At 36.6% G+C, this 21,483-nt stretch overlaps 3 protein-coding genes, 1 non-coding gene and 1 pseudogene across 6 annotated transcripts; 3 read left to right on the top strand and 2 right to left on the bottom strand.

Moving 5' to 3' along the window:
* The first annotated feature begins 448 nt into the window (after window positions 1-448).
* Window positions 449-21,395, top strand: LOC121265455 (peroxiredoxin-2E-2, chloroplastic-like). Its single transcript, XM_041169095.1, has 3 exons — window positions 449-479; window positions 2,327-2,335; window positions 20,548-21,395. Exon 3 carries the CDS (start codon window positions 20,558-20,560, stop codon window positions 21,242-21,244), a length of 687 nt encoding a protein of 228 aa, XP_041025029.1. The 5' UTR covers window positions 449-479; window positions 2,327-2,335; window positions 20,548-20,557; the 3' UTR covers window positions 21,245-21,395.
* On the bottom strand, window positions 1,065-7,909 carry LOC121265428 (delta(14)-sterol reductase). Its single transcript, XM_041169059.1, has 13 exons — window positions 7,597-7,909; window positions 7,403-7,520; window positions 7,205-7,275; window positions 6,571-6,627; window positions 5,816-5,907; window positions 4,887-4,934; window positions 4,365-4,485; window positions 4,218-4,264; window positions 3,362-3,443; window positions 2,020-2,096; window positions 1,803-1,922; window positions 1,607-1,681; window positions 1,065-1,532 (listed from the first exon to the last, which is right to left on the bottom strand). The coding sequence occupies exons 1-13, from the start codon at window positions 7,642-7,644 to the stop codon at window positions 1,379-1,381; spliced, it is 1,110 nt and encodes a 369-aa protein (XP_041024993.1). The 5' UTR covers window positions 7,645-7,909; the 3' UTR covers window positions 1,065-1,378.
* Window positions 9,004-15,117, top strand: LOC121265440 (annotated as a pseudogene).
* Window positions 16,347-19,008, bottom strand: LOC121265436 (splicing factor U2af small subunit B-like). Of its 3 annotated transcripts, XM_041169071.1 has the most exons (6): window positions 18,579-19,008; window positions 18,419-18,500; window positions 17,984-18,110; window positions 17,406-17,874; window positions 17,266-17,276; window positions 16,347-16,542 (listed from the first exon to the last, which is right to left on the bottom strand). In XM_041169071.1, the coding sequence occupies exons 1-4, from the start codon at window positions 18,906-18,908 to the stop codon at window positions 17,436-17,438; spliced, it is 978 nt and encodes a 325-aa protein (XP_041025005.1). In that variant the 5' UTR covers window positions 18,909-19,008; the 3' UTR covers window positions 16,347-16,542; window positions 17,266-17,276; window positions 17,406-17,435. The 3 variants fall into 3 exon arrangements, with proteins under 3 accessions (XP_041025005.1, XP_041025003.1, XP_041025004.1); XM_041169069.1 differs by lacking the exon at window positions 17,266-17,276; XM_041169070.1 differs by lacking the exon at window positions 16,347-16,542 and having other exon boundaries at window positions 17,069-17,276.
* On the top strand, window positions 19,093-19,175 carry TRNAL-UAA. The gene has a single exon. It is a non-coding gene; the product is annotated as a tRNA-Leu (tRNA).
* Window positions 21,396-21,483: the final 88 nt, after the last annotated feature.

Below are 21,483 nucleotides of genomic sequence, written 5' to 3'. Positions count from 1 at the left end.
TTTGTGAGCCCATATCTATCGCTCTTGCTTACTTACCCCCAAAGATATAATATCTCGTCGGTGTCATGAATGGTGTTTAGGATCAGATCTCCTTCATGGATAAAACCTGACACCTGTTATTCCTTGAGCCATAGTGGGTGACAGCTATTCTCGGTAATTTTTTCTGTTTCTTTGGTGGGAGGACCCTAACCATTGTCCTTGTCAAAACTCAACAGGTTTTTACATGTCATCAAATTTTGGGTCTCATTGTCTTATCATATATGTATGTATGCCTATGCCGCTTCATGTTGCTAATACATTTCAGATGGATCATCCATGCACTTATAACTATTTTTAATGCATCCATAACTATCATCTCCACTTGCTCTTTGTAATGGGATCACTCAATTGTATAGCTCTCAAAGCCTGCAATTATTTTTCTTCTTTTTTGCATCTTTCCCATCATGGCCCCCCCTCTCTCTCTCTCTCTCACACCACACCACACCACACCACACCACACCCATATGGAGAGCATGCTTCTTTTACTGCACAATGAAAAGACTAGAACATGGATAATATTTAGAAAAAGGAACAAAAGGATGACAAAAGGGTCATCCCCACCGCTTCCTTTTACTCATGTTGTCTCTTTATTTGACTAATACGCAAAACAATGCAATTGAAAAAGCTTCCTCAACTACCAAGTAACAAAACCCAATAAATAATGTTTAGTGTGGCTCGCATTCCAATCAAAGTCTGAATCTTTTCTTTCTTTTACTATTTTCATATAAACATAGCAATTAACGTAGCCAATTAGATTTGATAAATGACTAATACCCTTTATCATGTGTAGCCGTGGTCCAACATGGCTGACCCTTGGATGCATTGATTCGAGAGTCAACCACTAGCTCATCTACCGTCAATCTAGTACTCAAGGGATAAGCACAATGTAGTGGGTCCTGTCAGATTCTTAGAGAGCCCAATGAGTTTTAAATCGGCGACTCGGAACTGCCAGTAGTAGGAACACAAGTGTTTCTTAAAACCTCCATGGGACAAAAAGTCTACCCAGAAACACACTCTGAAACAGAGCAACAAAAGTGTCTTTTATCTAGACTACCTGAAACAAAGAACAACAACATTCAATCAGTTTGGAACCCAACAATGGTAGCACCCAAGAAGCCGCTCGGTTTGGTTCGATAAAGATAGAGACGAGGACGAAGAAGATTGTGAGAATATGTTCTCCACCTGGATGCTATGATTAATAGTAAATTACAGGCCTATTAATAAAAAACCCAAGAATAATTCATTTAGTTAGCTACTAGTACTCGCCACAAGTACACAAAACTTCTTCAACAAAAGATGCATGAAAATTAATTGAAAAAGGTTCCTTGGTTCCTGGGTGCTAATAGAAGTAAGGCAATATTCTCCATGGAACAAGTCTACAGTATTCTGCCCAGACTTCTTTGTACTTCAAGGCACAGCGAGCTTCATCCCTCCTTTCTCTCCAAATTAGCAGAATAAGCAGATAAACGGGATAAAAGTATGGAATTGGGGAGCTGCAGAATGAGAAAACTCTCAAAATGAAAACCGTTTATAAAGGAGAACATGGTGTAAAGGAATCACGGCGTACCTTATCCCACACGGTAAACTGAAGGACAGAGCAAGCAACAGATCCCCAAGGTAATTACAGTGCCGTGCAACTCCCCTTATTAAACAAAATAATTGCAGTGTTGGGGAACTTTAAGAGATGAAGCATTTATGAATAATCTCCATAACGCCATTAAGAAGACGTGGATTTGTACAATGTGATCATACAGCAGTCTTACCAGAAACCGGAAGCAAGCAACTTTCCCCCAATGACCTTTGGAGGCTTGCCCCATATAAGTGCTTTGGGATTCTTCTTAAATACATGTTTTTGCTTGTTTGCTCCTCTAAATACGAGATACCTACTCGGTTATAAGGAATGAAGTTTTAGTGATTGTTCTAGAAAAGATTTCAAGTTAAAGTTTCCAAGTCACAAGTGCAACGTCGAAAGAAAGCTACCCCATCAGGAAAACAAAGCAATTGGCTATTACAGCCGCTGTTGTAAGCTCTGGCTTGTTGCTCAAAAGCCACCAGCCCTGTAACAGAAGAAAAGATGACTGCTTATTAATTTTTTTTTTTTTTTGTAAATAATAAAAAAAAATTATTGTCAAAATAATAAAAAAAATTTATTGACAAGTAAATAGGCATAGTTCAAATACACAGGAAGTATACAAGAGAAAACACTTAAATACAAGCTATGAACTAGAGTGGACTAAAAGCAAATCATGAAGATTATCTCCATTCAATACAAGAGCTTTAAGCCCAGAAACACAAATTACTAAAAAAAAAACTCCCTAAGTGCTCCCATCGAACATTCTTTATCTTCAAAGCACCGTCCATTCATTTCCAACCATAACCACCACATCAAACATGAAGGAATCATCTTCCAAATGGCAACAATGCGATGACTCCCCCTAAAATCTTGCCAACATGCTAAAAGGTCCACCTTAGACATCACCTAAGCAATACCCGTCCTACCAAAAATCTCATCCCACAAAGTTTTAGCCACCTCACAATGCAGAAACAGAGGTCAACAGATTCACCATCTTTCTTATACATGAAGCACCAATTCACAACAAATAATCCATGCCTTCTCAAATTATCTGTGGTCAATATTTTTCCAAGAGACGCCAACCAACAGAAAAATGCAACCTTACTATGCACCTTAGATCTTCAAAGGCTCTTCCAAGGGAATTTATTGAATCCATGACAACTTAACGCCTTGTAAAAGGAACTAACCGAAAATCTGGAATTACCATTGTGAATCCACAGCAAGCCATCCTCCCTTCTTGTAAAAGGAACTTATTAACTAATAATGTTTGAATGATCTCTATGATTACAACTGCATCTGATGAAATCAAGAATTTGCTATACAGTGGTTTGGGTGCTTTCAACATGCATAGAAGTAACAAAGGTCCATGCTTGTTAGGGACTTGAAATTTACCATTGGTACTCATGCAAAAAGATGAAGAAAGACGCTTTAAAGGGAACGAAAAGACATGAGTTATCATAACCATATCAGAAGCATCAATAATTATCAGGAAAAAAAATTCAAGTTATAAAAAAAGAACCTGTTTAAATAAGCATCACACCCAGTCAATCAAGTACAGTGTTACTGGCTTTCAATTTTGTCGTTTTGGTATATTAGGCAAACTGTAGGACTGTTCGCCCTTTTCTAGGAACTTAGTAGTAAAAGCCACATTCTTGATTACATACATCTAGGCTAAAATTTAGATAATTCGGGGCTGGAGAAGATAAACAATCTTTCATATTATCTAAGCTTTAGTTTAGAGTCACATGCCTGAATGCTAAAAGTGAAAGGGATCCACACTAGATCTCCAAATACCAACATGAAGCCCAACCTTTCAGCAATTATGTCCCATCTATAAAGACAATAACATACAAGAGGGTTAGATATGTGAAGTACATGATAGGTAAATACCGAATCAATATCTTCATAAATTTTAATAGAAACAAAGGCAATAGAAAAAATATGCAACTAAAGGTGCATAACAAAAGATGATGACGATAGTTAGGGATAATACAAGAATGGTAAAGTGAATTATAGGCTTCAAGTGATGTGTTTTATCCAGTTTAGGCATAAAAGGAGAAAATGCCAGACTAGACCAGGAAATCTCCAGATCCTGATTAAATCTCAAATGAACCACTGAGGTTGAATGGATTTGAGGCTGGCCTGAACTTGGCAAGAGCTTCATAACTTGGGCTAAGACCAGACTTCAGCAAAATCAAGGGACCTAAACTTTTGGCTGAACGCAGCTAAAGCATCACACAGCTCAGCATGGCAGTGCTTCTAGTGAACCTTTTGGAAAATATTAATCAGTTTATTAATTCATGCTCCATGTAATCTAATCCCGTGGTTTTTTCCTATACAAATTGTTCGTGAAGTTCTGTACCAAATAAGCCAATATTGACTGTAGTCGATACCTACTCACACCATGGCCTGCCAATAGAATAACAAAGTACTGGAAAACACAGTCAAGTTTGGCAATTCCTGATTTCAATTTATCATCTGAGCAAATGAAGACAAATTGTATTGAGAAGAAGATGCCTCCGGAGAAGTATAAAGCCAAAATTTGACACAGGCGAGGTCTACATTATGCAATGATTCTGCTGCAGAGACATGGTACTGCACTTACGTGGAGGTCATGTATTCCTCATAAACAAAGTAGTCTAGGATGTATAACTGCAAAAAAGATGTAGACAGAATATTCACTAATAAGATATGATATAGAAATAAAAAGAAAAGAATATATCAATAGTAGTACTTAGCATCACTAGATTACCACACAAAACAGCTGGTAGAGGATCATTGATCCGCTCACAGTGGAATCTTGAATGCTTCTCGCTAGAACTGATAGGTTGATAAGTAGCCAACCCATCATTCCAGCTCTAACAAAGAAAAATCTACAGAAGAATCCCATCATGTCAAAAAAGAAAGAAAGAAAAAAAGGTAAAAAAGAAACTAGGTACATTATAAGATGTAGATTAGATTATTCAAATATATATGTACTCCTATAGTGTTATGGTTGCCAGTGATGATAATACCAGATAAATTAGTCCATCCTACTCATGGTGTTTAGAACATAATTAAATTGAAATGTTTTTGTGAAACGATGGGAATCATGAACTAAAATGGAAGCAATAAATGAAAAATGGACCAATCCTTGAGCACACAGGCAAGACAGAGAACCATTGTAGGTGGAGAATAGAAGTCATTACAAAAGTCAAAATCAAGTATACAATAAGATTCTCATTTGTTGATCATATAAGAATATGGCCAGAAAGACGAGAACTGAATCACATACTTGAGGTCAATGCCCATACACTGAGGATTGAGCTGAATTCCAAACCACCTATTCACCGACATAAAAAATAGCAGTATCAAGATAATTGCTCAAAACATGTTCTACAAGGACTGCAGCAAACATGGACACGTATTGTAACCCTTCAGGTAAGTTTGGGTGCTGAGAATACCTCAGGTATCTCAGAATACCTCACTACTATTCATTATTTTATTATTACTTTTCACTACTATTCAATATTCTATCATTATTTTTTCATTATTTTTTCACTACTATTCATAGAATACCTGAAAATATCTCACTACCCAAACGCAACTGCCTTCATTATAAAATAAAATTGGAAGGATATAAACAGGGGTACAGTTCTCAATTGTTGCTTCTTTTTCTTTTTCTTTTTTTAATTTGATTATGTGTCTCAATAGTTGGTGAGATGTTGCCAACAGGACAAAAACAAATGGTCAGTTATTCATTAAGCAATCCAAGAAGCTGGTGGAAGATCACTTGTGAATTCATTATTTTAAAAAATTGGAAAATGGTATATTCTACCTCATATATGGAAAAAAAATTGTAAACAGGCCTTACCCATCAGTCTCATGTATATAGTATGATTTAGCTTGGGCCAAAACAACCCAGGAGTTATGACATGGTTTACCCACTACAGCTAGGGGATAAGAATGTACACTTGTAGGTTTAGCATGTCTCCATAAAGTTAATTGTTCCCATCTTTGGAACATATAGTCTTTGTTAACTGAGGAAAAAGCAGATACTTTTCACTGCGGGTTAGAGAAAGCTAAAAAGATGGGCCGGAAAATATTCATGTGCATTAGTAGCCCATAATCTATATCCTACTAAAATAGAACTTCTCCAACCCATTTTAAAATTTCTATGAAATGCATATAACTTGGAATAAGATAAAGTGGTCACAAAAGTACCAGTCATGTATTAAGCTCCCTGTGAGATGAGGTTTCAGGGAAGAACCCTGATTGCTTGACTTGCAGCCAGCAGCATAGAGTATCAAGGTCACCTAACATTAAAAAAACAAGAACAGAGAGAAAATATATAAAATGATCGGAAATAGAGAAAAATATGTAGCATATGGTATCTTTTTATGAACCACAACTTGTAGCCGTAAGTTAATCTTCGAAAATGATAAATTGTGTATAAATTGGACTAAGAAATTTGCCCTTACTTTGTATCCATAATATGGAGGAAAATCATGTTAAAAGATAAAAAGGTAAAAGAATTAAAAGGCTAGAGGAAGAGTAAAGCATTGCTGGTACTTTTTCATCACTGTAATCAAATTATCATCATGAAAAGCAATGAAAACGGAGGGATGATCTTGCATTGGTCAGATAAGAAAATACCCGCCCTCCCCCCCCCCCCAAAAGAAAAAGCAACAAAAAATCCAAATCTTTTAATAAGTTTCTGAAATAAAAAAAAAAAAAGAGTTTCCAAATTACTGTATAGGAACTTCGTCCGAATTTAATGGGGTGGTGGTAACAGGTAACCCTCAATGAATGGCTACTAATATACTCGTGATTATCCCCTAATCTTTTGATATTATGCCAAGAGGGATTTCCCACATTGGCATCTTTTGATTTTGAATCACAAGTATATCTTTGGCTTCATGAAGTGAATATTATGCACCAAAAAAAAAAAAAAAAAAAAAACCTCAACTGTAACTTACAAGAAAACTAAACGCTAAAATTGTTGATAGCAGCTCAAACCCTCTGTCTGATATCACCTGCAAGCATTGTTATCATGTCCACATGCGCAGTATGTCAGAACTTGCAGTAATCTAATCCCACATTTATGATTACGGAAGAAAACAAAAGAAAAAAACTGCAGAAACATTCAAAACTACCCAGTAGGATGGATCAGTAGGATTTTCTTGCACAAAATTGGTCCAAGAAAATCTAAGCAACCAACATATCTCTAAAAAGTTATGGCAGAACAAAAAGATATATGCCTGCTTGACAACCTTGCTGTTACTTGGAAGCGAGATATGTATCCTTTGCTTTTTCAGGAGGGTTTTGGGCGTCTATGAATTTCCAAATAAGTACTAAACCATATCAATTGAAAGCAGTTTTATTTTCTTTTTTCAGCATTATTTTAATTTGCTTTAGATCACTACAGCTACTTCTGATATAATGCCACATATTTACAATTTCATCCAATAATGGGAAGCCCGGAATTTCAACTAGCATATTCCTGATCCTATTCAAATGCCTAGAGTCCTGAGACGGATGTGAATAGTTGAAGCAATCCTTGAGTGACAAAGAGAATAATAAATTAACTAATCGAAAGCAGTGACCACATACAGTGGGCGATATGTAATTCATCTTTGCACCGATCCCGAGAAGCCCAACCAGCACAAGAAGCGATAACAAACCTTTATCAGGGAAAGAAAAAGAGAGCCAAAAATAAAGCACATAAACAATCGTGTTGAACCTCAAATATTCGAACAAAATAAAATTGTGATAAAACTGAACTAAACGCATTCGTATATAAGCACAGACCGTTGCAGCGATAGTGAAGACGGGTACCGTCCTGTAAGATCACACCGGAAACAACTTTTCCGGGTAGTACGGATCCAACAATGGCCAAGTAGGTGAAAAACGTGGCTAAGATCGCAACCTGATGCCACAAATATATAAGAAAAAGGTTAGATAATCAATGGGTCAGAACTCGATTCGAAGAAACGGGTACTCACTGAGAACCACGAGGGAATTAGAGCGTGGAGAAGAAATGCCAGATCCATGTCCTGTGTTTGTTGATTTTCTTCAGAGAGAATGGCAATGCTACGCACTACTTGCCTACTCAACGCTGTGTGATAAGAGAGACAGTGAGCTTTGACTCTTGGTAGACCTCAAATAGCTGTTTGGTTTTGCAAGTTCGTTTTATGGTAGCTGCGAATAGCAGCCTCTGACCTGACGCGATTAACGTCCTAAACTTCTCCGCCCGACCGGAGGAATTGAAAATTTGCGTGAAATTTGTCGCAGCCCATGTAGCATAAAGTTAATTTACTTTTACAAAATCAGTTTTTTTTTTTTTAATTCAAATATAAAACATTTCTAAGAATTTATATTAATGTTATCCACCTAAGGTAATATACATTATGTTTGTTATTTCACTCGTGAATTAATTATCAAATGACTAAATTGGATATTTTCTAACAATTTTCTTTTACACTAGATGGATATTTCATTTCGACTGAAATGAAAATGATCTCATTATAAGATACAGGCTAATACATAGAATAGATTTTACGATATTTCTTTTTATTCATATAAATATACTGAATAATATTAAATATTCAATAAATAGTATAAAATTCTATGAGTTTTGACTAAAATTATAACAAAATCTCAATGCTACCTTACTATTACGTTGAGAGTCTTATGCAGTAATTTGGAAGGTGGCTTCGTGGTTAGTTTAGGACTACTTTAGATTCTGATCAGATGAAATAGTTTTAGATAAAAAATAAAAGTTAAAAAAATATTATTAAAATATTATTTTTTAATATTATTATTATTTTGAGATTTAAAAATATTGAATTGAAATTTAAAAATTTTGAATTGTTTATTATATTTTATGTAAAAATTTAAAAAAATTATAATGATAAGATGAAATATTTTCTGAATCCAAACATAACCTTAAAATTAATGTAATTAAGATATGTCCCTTGGAAATAAAAAAGGAATCAATTTTGCTATCTTTACAAAGTTTCATTCGATTGGTATTCTGAGGTTCAGTTTGGATTGAGAAATCATTTTAACTTTTTTCATCTCATTATTACAAATTTTTTAAATTTTTATATAAAATATAATAAAAAATATCATTACAAATATTTTAAACTTTTATATAAAATACAATAAATAATTTAATTTTTTTAAATTTTAAAATAATAATAATAATAAATAATATTTTATTTAACTCCTAATTTTTATTTAAAATCATCTCATATCAAAATCCTGCGACCAAAACAATGTTCATGCTGTTAAGAGTTTATTGGCTTTTTAATCAAACTGAAAACGATGGAGTGTGGAATTGTACGGACTGCCAAATAATAATATTTATATCATTTTAACTGTTCTGACTTCTGTACACCGAATGGCGAATGGGAGCGAGCAAGATTGAGAATAATTCCCAGCACAATATTACCGTGGTTCGCAAAACACAGAATCAAAGTTCGAGTTGACACACGTATATAACCGCACTCATGGAATTTGAACAAATCCATGTCCTTTCTCTAGAGCCTTCTAGACAGCATAGCCCGTACTCTTTTGAGCTGCTCCCTCTCGCTTCCATCAATGTCGCTAATGGAGTTTTGGGGTACTCTCTCTCGTTTTGATTTTCTTGTTGTGAATTAGGGTTTTGTATTCTCATACGTTTCCGCTTATCATTTTTTTTTTTTTAAAGTCATATGATGTTATGCCTTGCGATCTTGGGCTTTCTTTTGCCGTTGATCACTTTGGTTGCCGAGATTACTGGGAAATAGTACGGGAACACAGGGTTCTAGTGTTTACCAATTCATCGTTAATTTGGTGCTTGAGAAAAGAAACTTATGCTCTCGAATGAGATTGTAGGTAGTGTTTGCTCTTCTTTCGTTTTACCAGACTTTCTCGACACCAAACAGAGGGTTAGGGTTTATATCTTTTGTCGATGGCTTCGATTTCTTAGAATTTGTAGAGACTCTTTGTTCGGTGTTGACTATTTTGGACCTAAGCAATTTTCTCTTGTTTACTTAGCTGGAAATTAAGCGAACTCATTCGTATGGTGGCGCTATACTTTTCTGGCTGATTTTCTTGGGCAGACGTTCTGTTTTTCACGGTATTACGCTGTTCTATGTAAACATAGTTCGTGTAAAAAAAAAAAAAGGAAGAAGAAGAAGATGCTTCAACTGTCTAAGTTTTGGGGAAGAGCGTATATAATTTTGATTGCCATCTCTCTCTCTTTTCATCGTACCAGGTAACATGTAGATTAGGAATATATGGCCGAAAGCAGTTTTAAAGTCCTTCGTGTATACTTGGGCACTTTTTATTCGAGGATCTGTGTTTGGTTTTCTATTTTTCTCTATACGTGCCTGTATGTGCGACCGTGTAGGTGATGTCAAGTGAGTTGCAATCAGATATTATCCTGCAAAACTATGTTAGAGTCGCTTTGGCATCCTTTGCTCTTCATAACCCTATATTTTCATTTTTTTTCTCTATACGTGCCTGTATGTGCAACCGAGTAGGTGATGTCGGGTGAGTTGCAAATTTGCAATCACATGTTATCCTGCAAAACTATGTTAGAGTCGCGCTTTGGCATCCTTTGCTCTTCATAACTCTATATTTTCATTTTTTGCTTCTATAATGTTTGTACCTAAACAAATGTACAGGTGCTGAGGTCAAAAGTGGAGAGTCCCTTGAGGTGGATCCTGGTCAGGGTGTGGTGTTGCATCTTTCACAGGTTATAATAGAATCTATGATCTTTGATTTTTCAATATCCTTTTTTTTTCTTTTGCATTAATGATGTTTGTGACGTAGTATCTAAAGTATTGTTGCACTGCAGGCTTCTATTGGTGAGGTTAAGAAGGACAAAGCAAATGAAAGAATCTGCTTGTTTGTGAAAGTTGATGATCAAAAGCTTACTCTTGGAACCGTGTCTTCTGAGAAATTACCTCAGATATCTTTTGATCTGGTGTTTGAAAAGAAATTCCAGTTATCCCATAACTGGAAAAAGGGAAGTGTCTACTTCACCGGATATAGAGCTTATGTACCCAAAGAATATCCTGTTACATTCTTTTCTCTTTGAATGTGACCTTCAGTCTATTTATTCTCAAAAACTTTAGCTGGTTTAGCCACTTTGTTTATCTCTCTACAACCTGTAATCTCCTTGACTGCTGTATGTATTGTCATTACCGATGAGTCTTCAGGTGAGTCACTGCTCTGGTATTTTATTGTCATTTTAAATTTAACTTCATCTCATGCTGTTTGTTTATATATGCATGCTACTTTCAGAATCTGATACTTATTTTGATACGGAACCTAATTTGGAGGAGGGTTTTCGAGTCAATCCCCATCATATTGGTAGGTCATCTTTTTTTTTTTATGCTTTTTTTTTTAATTTTCAGATTCATGCACATATAATTAATTTTGATCCTTGTGATGTAGGAAAATCTGAGTTAGAAGTTAAACAAGCTGCAAAGCCTAATGTTAGCACAGCTAAGCAGGTGAGGATTGTGGAACCAAGTAAAGTTGAAGATACTGATGAAGATGTGGATGAGGACACATCTTCAGAAGAGGAATCATCTGATGAGTCTGATGATGATGAGGTAAGTGAAGCGAAGATAATCTTGTCTAATAAATATAAATACGCGTTTCTCCTTGCTAAATGGCCAATGACTTGGGGAAAGGTAAGTGGTCAGATTATTTAGCTTCTATATTCTTGAGACTTCATTTAGTATTCTGGACAGTGGTTCTAGGGTCTTTCTTTGAAGTGTCGTTGCTGAGTAGTCGGCAGAAGATAGTTATGATTTAAGTTAATGATAGACATATCAAACCTTCAACCTGAAATAATATCCATTTTTTTGTAACTGACAAAAATGTTGAGATCTTAATCCCTGATGATGGCAAAGAAACTACTGTTTTTTAGACTAATATACTTATAATATATATATATATTGTTGACTAAGAAAAAGAGCTTCTTAACAATGGTTAGAAACACTTGCATACATGATATGAATTGTTTCTTTTTTCTTTTTATAAGTAAAAGGTAAATTTTATTGAAACGAATGAAATAGGTATAGCCCGTGTACACAAGGAATGTACAAAAGAACACCTAAATACATTCTAAGAACGATAGATTAAGGATAAGAAGTCACGAGCATTGTTCCCATTAAGTACAATAGCTGAAAACCGAAGCAAAAGTGTGTACAAAAAAATTCTGAAGCTTCGCCATTGTACGCTCCCTATCTTCAAAGCACCACTCATTCATTTCCTCCCAAATACACCACATAATGCACACCGGAATTTCCACACTGCTGCCACTTGAGGACAATCTTAAATCTCCTACTGGCAAGACAGTAAATCAACCACCCTCAATGGCATTACCCAAGTGACATCAACTGTTCTAAAAATCTCATCCCGCAGCACCATTGTCACCTTACAATGTAATAACAAGTGATCCACCGATTCTCCTTGCTTTTTACACAAGTGGCACCAATCCATCACAATGAGTCTCCTCTTCCTCAAGTTGTCCATGGTCAATCTTCACAAGAGTAGCAGTCCATACGAAGAAAGCTACTTTAGAAGGCACACGAGACCTCCAAATATTCTTCCGAGGGAATGGAGCATTACCTTGTGATATCAATATTTTGTAATACTCCCTGACTTTACACTTCCTATTGCCTTTGGACCTCCCTTACATCCTATCCCTTTGTGCCGTAGTGTTTCCCATGGAATATATCAACCTGAAAAATTGTGAAATAGTGTGTAATTTCCAATCATGAATATCTCTATTAAAAAGGACATTCCACTGATGAGAACCATGAGAAAATACCTGCAGATCCGCCACAGAAGCCTCCATGTTGGCTGCAATACGATAGAGATCTGGAAAAGCCCTATCAAAAGTGCAATCTCCACACTAAACATCATGTCAAAATCTAATCTTGGTGTCCTCTCCAACCACAAAACGGGATATGATTTTCAAAACTCTGTCATCCCCTCCTAATAAATTTCCAAAAGCCCACTCCATTACCCCCCCTGTTGGAGCACCAACCTCCCCAAGCACTTCCGTGTCTAGAGTCTATAATTTCCTTCCACAGTGAATCCCCCTCCAATTGAAAGTCCTCAAGTTGCACATGCCCAAGCCACCATTCGAAATTGGAGAACAAACTTTCTTCCACTTAACAAGATGGATTTTCGGTTCCGCCCCCATTCCCTCCCACAAAAAAGCTAGAAATAATTTTTCAATCCTATTCTCCACCCTTGCAAGCAAAGGAAATAGAGAAAAAAAATAAGTGGGAGGTTAGTTAACGTGCTCTTAATTAAAGTGAGTCAACCCCCTTTTGATACATATAACCGTTTCCAACCAACCAGCCTTTTCTCTATTTTCTCCACAACCCCATCCCAAATAGCTCTAGCCTTAAAGGTCGCCCCCAACGGGAGGTCCAAATATTTCATAGGCAAGGATGACACCTTACAATCCAGAAGGCTCGCCAAGTTATTGATACTAGGCACCACACCCACTGCAACCATCTCGAACTTACCAAGGTTCACTTTTAAGTCCCGACACGGCTTCAAAACATAACAAAAGTGCTTGTAAATTTTGAATCTGGCCATGATCCTCTTCACAAAAAATGAGAGTATCATCTGCAAATAAGACTATCAAGGGTAGGTCGCCAACCCTCCTGCTCGGTTATAAGCTGCTCAAAGAAATCAACTAAGAGATGTGAGATTATGATAGAGCCATTAGTACCATTACCCATCGAGAATTCAAATAAAAAACCACCACCCACAGCAGCCTTCACCATCCTTGTATGCTGCATTGTCCACAACCTCGTATAGTTTTTATCTTCTATGCATTATAGTTCTCAACCTCGTATGTGCAACTCTCAGCTAGGTCACGATTAGTGAAGATTTAGTGCTCTCTAAATGTTGTTAGTAATTTTTTTTTTCTAACTTTTCTATTCTATGCTTTGCATGGTGGTTTGTAGGGGTGTAAGAAAAAACCGGTTGAACCAGACTAGACCGGTGTGGTACCGGTTTTCATATTTTGAAAATCGGTTTAAATCGGACTGGACCGGTTTATATATTTTTAATTTTTTATATTATATATAATTATTATATTATTCTTATATATATTATATGTTACATTTCTAATTAATATAACATGAAATTCTAATCTTATTAATAAAATCTATTAATCTTATAACATAAAATTAATATACTAGGATAATTAGATACTAATTATACTATTTTAATCTTATTATTCAAGTTTATTAATCTCACTAATAAGTTACACATTACTTATATTATACTACTATAATTGAAAAATAAAGAATTAGTAATTATTAATAATAAATACTAAATTCTTACAATTAAGTTTAGTATTAAAAAATTATAATATTAAATATATGTAGTGTCACATGTGTAAATGGTAAGTTGGAAAACCGGACTGGACTGAAACCGAAAAAATAAAAAATTTCGGTTTTGGTGATGAATCAGTCCGTATCGGTTCTTAAATTTTCAAAACCGTTAAAAACTGTTTCGGTTCTAAAATTTCTCCAAAACCGGATTGGTTACATCCCTAGTGGTTTGTGGACAAAGCACTGGATTGATGGTTTTGGTTCTCAGGCTAAGGCAAGTAGTGAGGAAGAAAGCAGTGAAAATGATGATGATGGCAGTGATGATGGTAGTGATGATGACAGTAGCGAAGATGAGGATAAAGAGACTCCAAAAGAGGTAAAGACGCTCGAACAAATACTCTTATTTTAACACCGTCATTGTCACCTATCAATGTGTATTTGTTGTGCAGTTGAAGGCCGAAGCAAACAAGAAGCGACCCATGGAACCTGCCAAAAAAAACCCCTGCCGATAAGAAGGCAAAATTTGTTAGTCCTGAGAAGACTGGTGAGTTTCATTTTTGCATGACCAATTAGTAAGTATGCAACAGATCTAGTCTGTCTTGAGGGGGTTCGTTGATTATCTTGAATGTGTACCGCTAGTTATCAAATGCAAGCAAGATTTTTATTGGTATGCTAGTCCTGATATCCTTATGGATTTGTTTGTGTTCCGAGTTTGTTGTTGCAGACGTCAAGAAATTTGGTGGCCATGTAGCAACTCCTCACCCTTCAAAGCAGAATGTTACAAAACAGCAGACTCCAAAATCAGGGGGAGCATACCCCTGCAAATCGTGTAACAGGTGATTTTTTGTCCTTCCACTTTGACAGCGCTCTTATTTGATGGATTGTAATTATTTGCATATCTGTAGCACAGGTCGTTCAGCTCAGAAACTGGTTTGCAGTCTCATACAAAGGCAAAACACAGTGCTGCACAGTAATATACTTTTTCTTGACCTTAACCTTTGGGATGTCCTAGAAAAACCTAGTGTTAGTTTTGTAAAATGTAGAAGGAGGGAGTAGTTCGGTATGTTGTGTCGATCTTTTTGGGCAACTTTATTGGCATCCCTCGATGCAAACTTTGATGGGAGTTCTTTTCCGATCTAAATTCAGAATTGATTGTCGTAATTGTCAATCTTTTGGTGATGGTTCGCACGATTGTCCGACTGTTATGATTATCTATTATTATTATGAGAAAACCTTAGGATCGGTTGGGCTTATAACCCACAAAAAACAGCCCCTCAATAGCGGAGATCACAAGTGTATTATATTGCTATGGGATCTGAAAATGCCATCGATTATCTTCCCTTTCCAATATCACAAGTGTAGAAGCAAGACTTGGTCGTTCTCTTCCCCTTCCAATATCAGTCCTATCGATTATCTTTTCCTTTTACAGATGATGTAAATAAGTTTACAGAGAAGAAAATGAAGCAGAAATAGAACACAGAAGACGAAAAGGAAGTCGTCAAGATTTCAAAGAAGGAAATCGAGTCAAGCCCAAAATCTCAGAAGAAATTGTACAAAAAGGTTTCGATATGAACTGCAAAATCTCCAACTACACTCATGTCGATTCTTTTCCTGCATAACTTCGTCGTCAAATGGCTCGTATATGTAGGCCGCGTCGATTTGCGTGGTTTGTGATTGCATGTGGGTGCATCTACTCTGTATTTTGTGTGATGTCTGATGTGGCAACCGATAATAAGTGGGCTCCTTCTCTAGGAAAACCAGCCGGACCGCTTAGAAGCGGTTTTGTATTATTATTATTATTATTTAATTTTTTTGCGTCTTTAGTTTTATTTTCAGTGATCTCCGGTTCACGGTTTTGACTCCATGGCCAGATGTAACTATCAAGTGCCGGTTTCCAGCTCTAGACCTCTGGAACCTTTCCCAGACCTGTTCAGTGTCGGCAATTTATTTTTGAAGCCGATCTTATGTTTGCTTCGCCCTGTGGCTGTCAACTTATTTGGAAGGTTTTTATTTTTCTTTTCTCCGATGGCTATGGTGATTAATCATGAATTTCTCAAAAAACTTTTTAACAGATTACTGGGGAAACAAATGACACTCATTTTAACGGTTCGTACGAGGTCAGAATCCTTTCAATTCTCAGGGCTTTGAAGTGCTTGGTCGTCGGATGTTGAATTGAGGATTCTTTGACAACTTCTTTATCCCATGCATGTCAGATTTTCCTCTTCAATTCCATCATGCTAATTTCAAACCATCTACCAATTGATTGCTCTCTAGTATAGCCAGCCATCTCGATCAAATAATGGACTATAGGTAATTTAAAGAAAACCGAATTGACAAGATAGTACTTAGGGCTAAGATGATGTAAAAGCACAACGGTATAGTCGAAAAACTAATAAACCAGATTAAGCCAGATGGTATAAAATCAAAATTAAACCACTGCTGTTTCTAGAGTCCTATATTAACTTGATCTGTTTTCTGAGATACAAGTCTTGACAAATATGCTAGCTACGCAGCTCCAAGAGATTCAGCGAGTTTTCCGACAACATACACATTAGGTCCTGCAAGCATCCGCAGACAACAGCCAACCTGTATACAAATATCATGGTAAGCTGCCTGAGAAAATTGAGAAGCGGTCCTGGGAAGCAGGAACACCTGAACCTGCAAAAACTTGTACAGCAAGTAAGATCACATTTTTCATGTGAAAATTGGGCAGAGTGTTCAGTATGCCAAATTCCTATTTCCTTTTCGAAAGGGATGAAGATGTAGGGAGTTTAAAAGCATCTAATCTTAATGATCACATAATTTGCACAATAGAGTACAAAAACCTGAACTAGATATGTATTTGAACAGCCAAAAATTTCTATTCTGAAGATTTTCACATGCGTGCGGTGGCTTACCATCAGTTAAAAATCAGTGCTTTGAATGCACTTTCCACTTTGCTGAAAAAGCTATTTCATTTTATATAAAGCTCACTCATTTTCACTATTTATGTATAACTAAATACAGGTGGGAATCTAATAATTTCTCAAGGAAAAAAAGAATCAGAACCCTGAAGGGAACTAAACTTTGTGATTCATATAAACATGCACAAAAGTGATATCAACAGAATAAGAATGGAAGGAAACATAGCTAGAAAGAAAATGAAGCAATTACCTGATTAAGATTGGAAGTGAAACTTAAACCGTAATAAATGCATAGCAGCACCAAGATTTTAATTCTATATTTGCTTTACTTATTCAATTCTGTTCACTTGGAGAAAAAGATTTAAAAGAAATATAATTTTACTTTCAATAATACATGAGAGAGAACCTGTACTCCACCTGCACAGTGGAAATGGGTAGTAAGCTATATTTTCTTAATGGGCCATCTTATTGACAACAGAAACGTACTTTTATATTTCTATGAAACAAAAATGCTTATATATCTAAATAAAGAACACTGGGACAAACCAGAAAGGTCCGATTGCACTAGTTATTGTATCAACCATGCTGCTGCTGCTCAAGAGCATTATACTGATCACTTTTCTGGGCAAAGCCATTTCTGTCATTGTGTTTGTTGCCCCCATTGTCTCTAAGACCGGATCCCTCATGTTCCCTCTCCCTATTCCACTCTTCAATTTTGGCCCTCCGTTCAGCACTACTTTCCCTGACTGGACTCCTATTCCTCCTTCCCCCAGGGCTCCTACTTTGCTCCCATCTACGTCCAGGACTGCGGATTCTAGGCCTCCGCCCCCTATCATGGTAGCGGTAATCCCTATCATCATGTCTTCTACCATAACCACGACCACCACCTCTACCAAAACCACGACCACCGCGTGAATGCTCCTCATAACCACGGTACCTAACAGGACTGCGACTCCTGCTTCGACTGCGGCTATGCCTTCTTCCGTTTCTCCCAAACAATTTCCTCCTCAATTCCCTATAATCCACATAAACAAATTACATGCAAGCAGATCAACAATCAATAGGTTTATAGGTTCATAGCCAGATACTTGCAAGTAAAAATGATTAAACCAAAAAACACTCACTTGCTAATCTTTTTCAAATGCATGAAGTTGCAATAGCCACCTCGATCGCACACATTCTCCTCATATTGTCTACATGTAGCTTCACGGAAATCTGTGACTGGCGAGAAGTCAACAATGATGGGGCGCCCTGATACATTTAATGTTCATAAAGTTGAGAAAACAATGTTTTTTTATATAGGTAAAAATAAAATTTTATTAAAATTGAGAAAACAATGTTACCGTGATGAAATTAATTAACATTAATACTTCTCCTTGTAACACTAATAGCGCTATGATGATGCAGAAACAATGTTACCGTGATGATACAGATAAAATTCAAAGCCACTCTTTTTATTATTATAAATTATAATTCTTGAACAAACAATGATCTTTAATTCTACCAAACAGAAGAGGAATGAAAAAAATTAAGGAAAAGCTTAGGGCATTAAAAATAACCTGAGTAAAACCTTCCAGTCAGATTGCGAAGCGCGTTGGCGGCGTCTTCTTCCTCTCTAAACTGAACGTACACATTACCCACCTGCTCAAAACACAAAAACAACTATATATTTTTTTCTAGAAAAAAATAAATGAGACAGAAAGAGGGATATCTGAATACCATGTGATCAGCCAAATTGTCGCAGATGTTCAAGCTCTCGAGGAGACCGTACTTGGAGAGCTCGTCGAAGAGGTCCTGATAGAAGTCGTCGAAGTGCTCCTGAACGTGGGCGGGATCAAGGTTGGGGTTGGGCTGGGCCTGTGGGGCAGGGGCGGTAAGCATGTCGGGGCGCTGATACATGTTGGAGAGGCAGAGAGTGGGGCTGATGGTGGGCTTTGTGTGGAGCCTGGAGCACCGGTCGCCGTGCCTGCAAGCCCCAATCTTGAAGTAGAACGGGCAGTTCACCCTATCCTTCTCTGTCCCGAATATCGACGCCAAGTGTTCCGCCATCCTCCACCGATCAGATCGATTCTCTTCTTATCAAAGAACCCTATCAAACAAAAATATGCATGTATCAAAACCCTGTGCTCTGGATTTCTTGCTTTTGTCCTTTCATCGCTCTAGGTTTTGATATAGCCAACTGCTATCTTAGAATAAAAAATATTATTAAAAAATTAACATCAAGAGAAGTATCGCAGGTTTGCCCGAGAGGTTAAGGGGGCAGACTTAAGATCTGCTGCACATAAGTGCGCGTGGGTTCGAACCCCACAGCCTGCAAAGAAACAAAATAATGTAATTAATTATTTTCTCTCTCCACCCAATTTTAACCGGAGTATATTTCATAACATATTTTATTTTATTAAATTAGAGTGATATTATATATTACATTCTCATTTTATTTTGATCATATTAAATGATATATGACATATTTATTATTATTAAATAATAAAAAAACATATTAGAAATGATCATTTAATAATTATAAATATGCCACATTATATTTAATAGAATGATAATATAATGTATAAATTTTTTTATAATTATATAATATGTTGTAAAAAATAATGTGTATTTTTTATTTTTCTTTTAACAAGGCTATGTGATATGACACATTCACTTTTCCTTGACATTTCGTCAATCATTTATATAAAATAAATTATATGGTATAAATTAATACAATGCGCTTACTTCTCCTCCTCATGCAGTGAGGCCGAGAGCCTGATGCACAAGACCCATTTCTCCAAAATGGAGAATTTGGGTTCGGTATAAAAAGAAAAAAAAAATATTCTACGCATCATCGGCAGATCGCACATAATTTTTTAATTTTTTCTCTTATTAAATATATAGTGTATAAATAATAAGTAAAAAAATTCAATAAATTTAAGAAAAATAAAATAAAAATTTTAAAAAATAAAAATAAATATAATACGTGAGAATGATGACTAACAAAAAAAAAATAAAAAAAATAAGTTGCAGCGATGGTAGAAATTGAAAGAGTACCAACATTGCCGGAAATAATGGACAACACCCTCACCCTTCAGGTTCTAGGTTCTAGGATTAGGAGATTCAAGTGAACGAGAAAGTTGAGCCTAAAGTTAAAAACAAAAAAAAGAAATGATTTGTAATTCCAAATAAACAAGTCTTATGTTTAAAAAAATAAAAAATAAAAAGATTTCACCTTAAAAGAAGTATATAAAAAATGTGTTATTAATAAAATTCATTTTTTTATAAAAAATTTTATAAAATTTATCTATTTAAAACTTCTACTTAACATATATAGCTTGTATGCGTATATTCCACCAGAAATGTTAAACCCACCGAAAGTTGGATCTCGAAAGTATCTCCAATTTTTTTTTTTTTAACTTGATGATTAAGAAAATATTTTTTAATGATATTATAAATTTTTTATTTTTTTTAAAATGATTATAATGATTAAAAAAATACATGAAAAAAAAAAAAAAAAGACTGTTCGTAACACTTCTTCGGTGGCTGCAGAAGGACTCATCTTCCACTTCTCCTCTACCACTTTAGATCCAAGAGCCCGAAAGGCCCAAAACAGAACCTATGAACATCACACCCCAAATCTCAGGTGACATTCCTCCCCCTCCGATCTTCAATCCAAACCCCCACACTCTCTCTCTCTCTCTCTCACAGACACAATGGCTGCCTCTCTCTCCGTCTCAAGGCTCCTCCTGTCATCCCCCAGCATCCTCGCCCTCTCCACCAAAACCTGTCTCTTCCACACCGCCAAAACCCTCTCCTCCAAACCATCTTTCACTTCACTCCCATTCAAACTCCATCACCGCTCAAAACCCCTCAAATTCTCCACCGCCACCACAAAATCCACAATATCCGCCACCATCGCAGTCGGGGACAAGCTCCCGGAATCCACGCTCTCCTACCTCGACTCCGACGGTGAGCTCCAGACCACAACCATTTCTGACCTCACCAAGAACAAGAAGGCCATCCTCTTCGCTGTTCCCGGCGCCTTCACCCCCACCTGCTCCCAGAAGCACCTCCCTGGATTCGTCGAAAAGTCCAAGGAGCTCAAGGCCAAAGGGGTAGACACCATCGCCTGTATCTCGGTCAATGACGCCTTCGTCATGAAGGCCTGGAAGGAGAACCTCAAGATCAACGACGAGGTGCTCCTGCTGTCTGATGGGAATGGGGATTTCACCAGGGCTATTGGGTGCGAGCTCGATTTGAGCGATAAGCCCGTGGGGTTGGGTGTGAGGTCCAGAAGGTATGCGCTCTTGGCCGAAGATGGGGTTGTCAAGGTCTTGAATTTGGAGGAGGGCGGTGCGTTTACATTCAGTGGAGCTGAGGATATGCTCAAAGCTCTATGAACTTGGTCAGCTTGTGACCCTTCCTTCGAATTTCTTCGTTTTTGGAATTTCCTTGTTCTTCGCTAGTTCGCTGGATGGACTTTGTTTTTCTCTTTTGCTGAATCATGGACTATTTTTTGTCAATAAAATCATGGAAATGAACTTTATTTTACATATTGTGCGCTCGATGAACTTCGTTTTCCTTTCTTCTTTTTTACCCCCCAAATAAAACTAGGATGCATTAGGCGGGCAGCACTTAT

Source organism: Juglans microcarpa x Juglans regia, chromosome 5D, assembly GCF_004785595.1.
Source record: "Juglans microcarpa x Juglans regia isolate MS1-56 chromosome 5D, Jm3101_v1.0, whole genome shotgun sequence".
In the NCBI taxonomy this organism is placed as follows: domain Eukaryota; kingdom Viridiplantae; phylum Streptophyta; class Magnoliopsida; order Fagales; family Juglandaceae; genus Juglans; species Juglans microcarpa x Juglans regia.
Note: the sequence above shows the minus strand (reverse complement) of the source record. Positions and strands in the feature narration are given on the sequence as shown.

Coding starts and splice junctions, on each gene's coding strand:
- LOC121265428 (XM_041169059.1), bottom strand. CDS start 7,644: ATGGATCTGGCATTTCTTCTCCACGCTCTAATTCCCTCGTGGTTCTCA. Junction 7,276..7,402: donor TCTTCACTATCGCTGCAACG/GTCTGTGCTTAT, acceptor TCCCTGATAAAG/GTTTGTTATCGCTTCTTGTG. Junction 3,444..4,217: donor GAGGAATACATGACCTCCAC/GTAAGTGCAGTA, acceptor TTGTCTTTATAG/ATGGGACATAATTGCTGAAA.
- LOC121265436 (XM_041169071.1), bottom strand. CDS start 18,908: ATGGCGGAACACTTGGCGTCGATATTCGGGACAGAGAAGGATAGGGTG. Junction 18,501..18,578: donor ACAATTTGGCTGATCACATG/GTATTCAGATAT, acceptor TGTTTTGAGCAG/GTGGGTAATGTGTACGTTCA. Junction 17,875..17,983: donor CATTTGAAAAAGATTAGCAA/GTGAGTGTTTTT, acceptor TGTGGATTATAG/GGAATTGAGGAGGAAATTGT.
- LOC121265455 (XM_041169095.1), top strand. CDS start 20,558: ATGGCTGCCTCTCTCTCCGTCTCAAGGCTCCTCCTGTCATCCCCCAGC.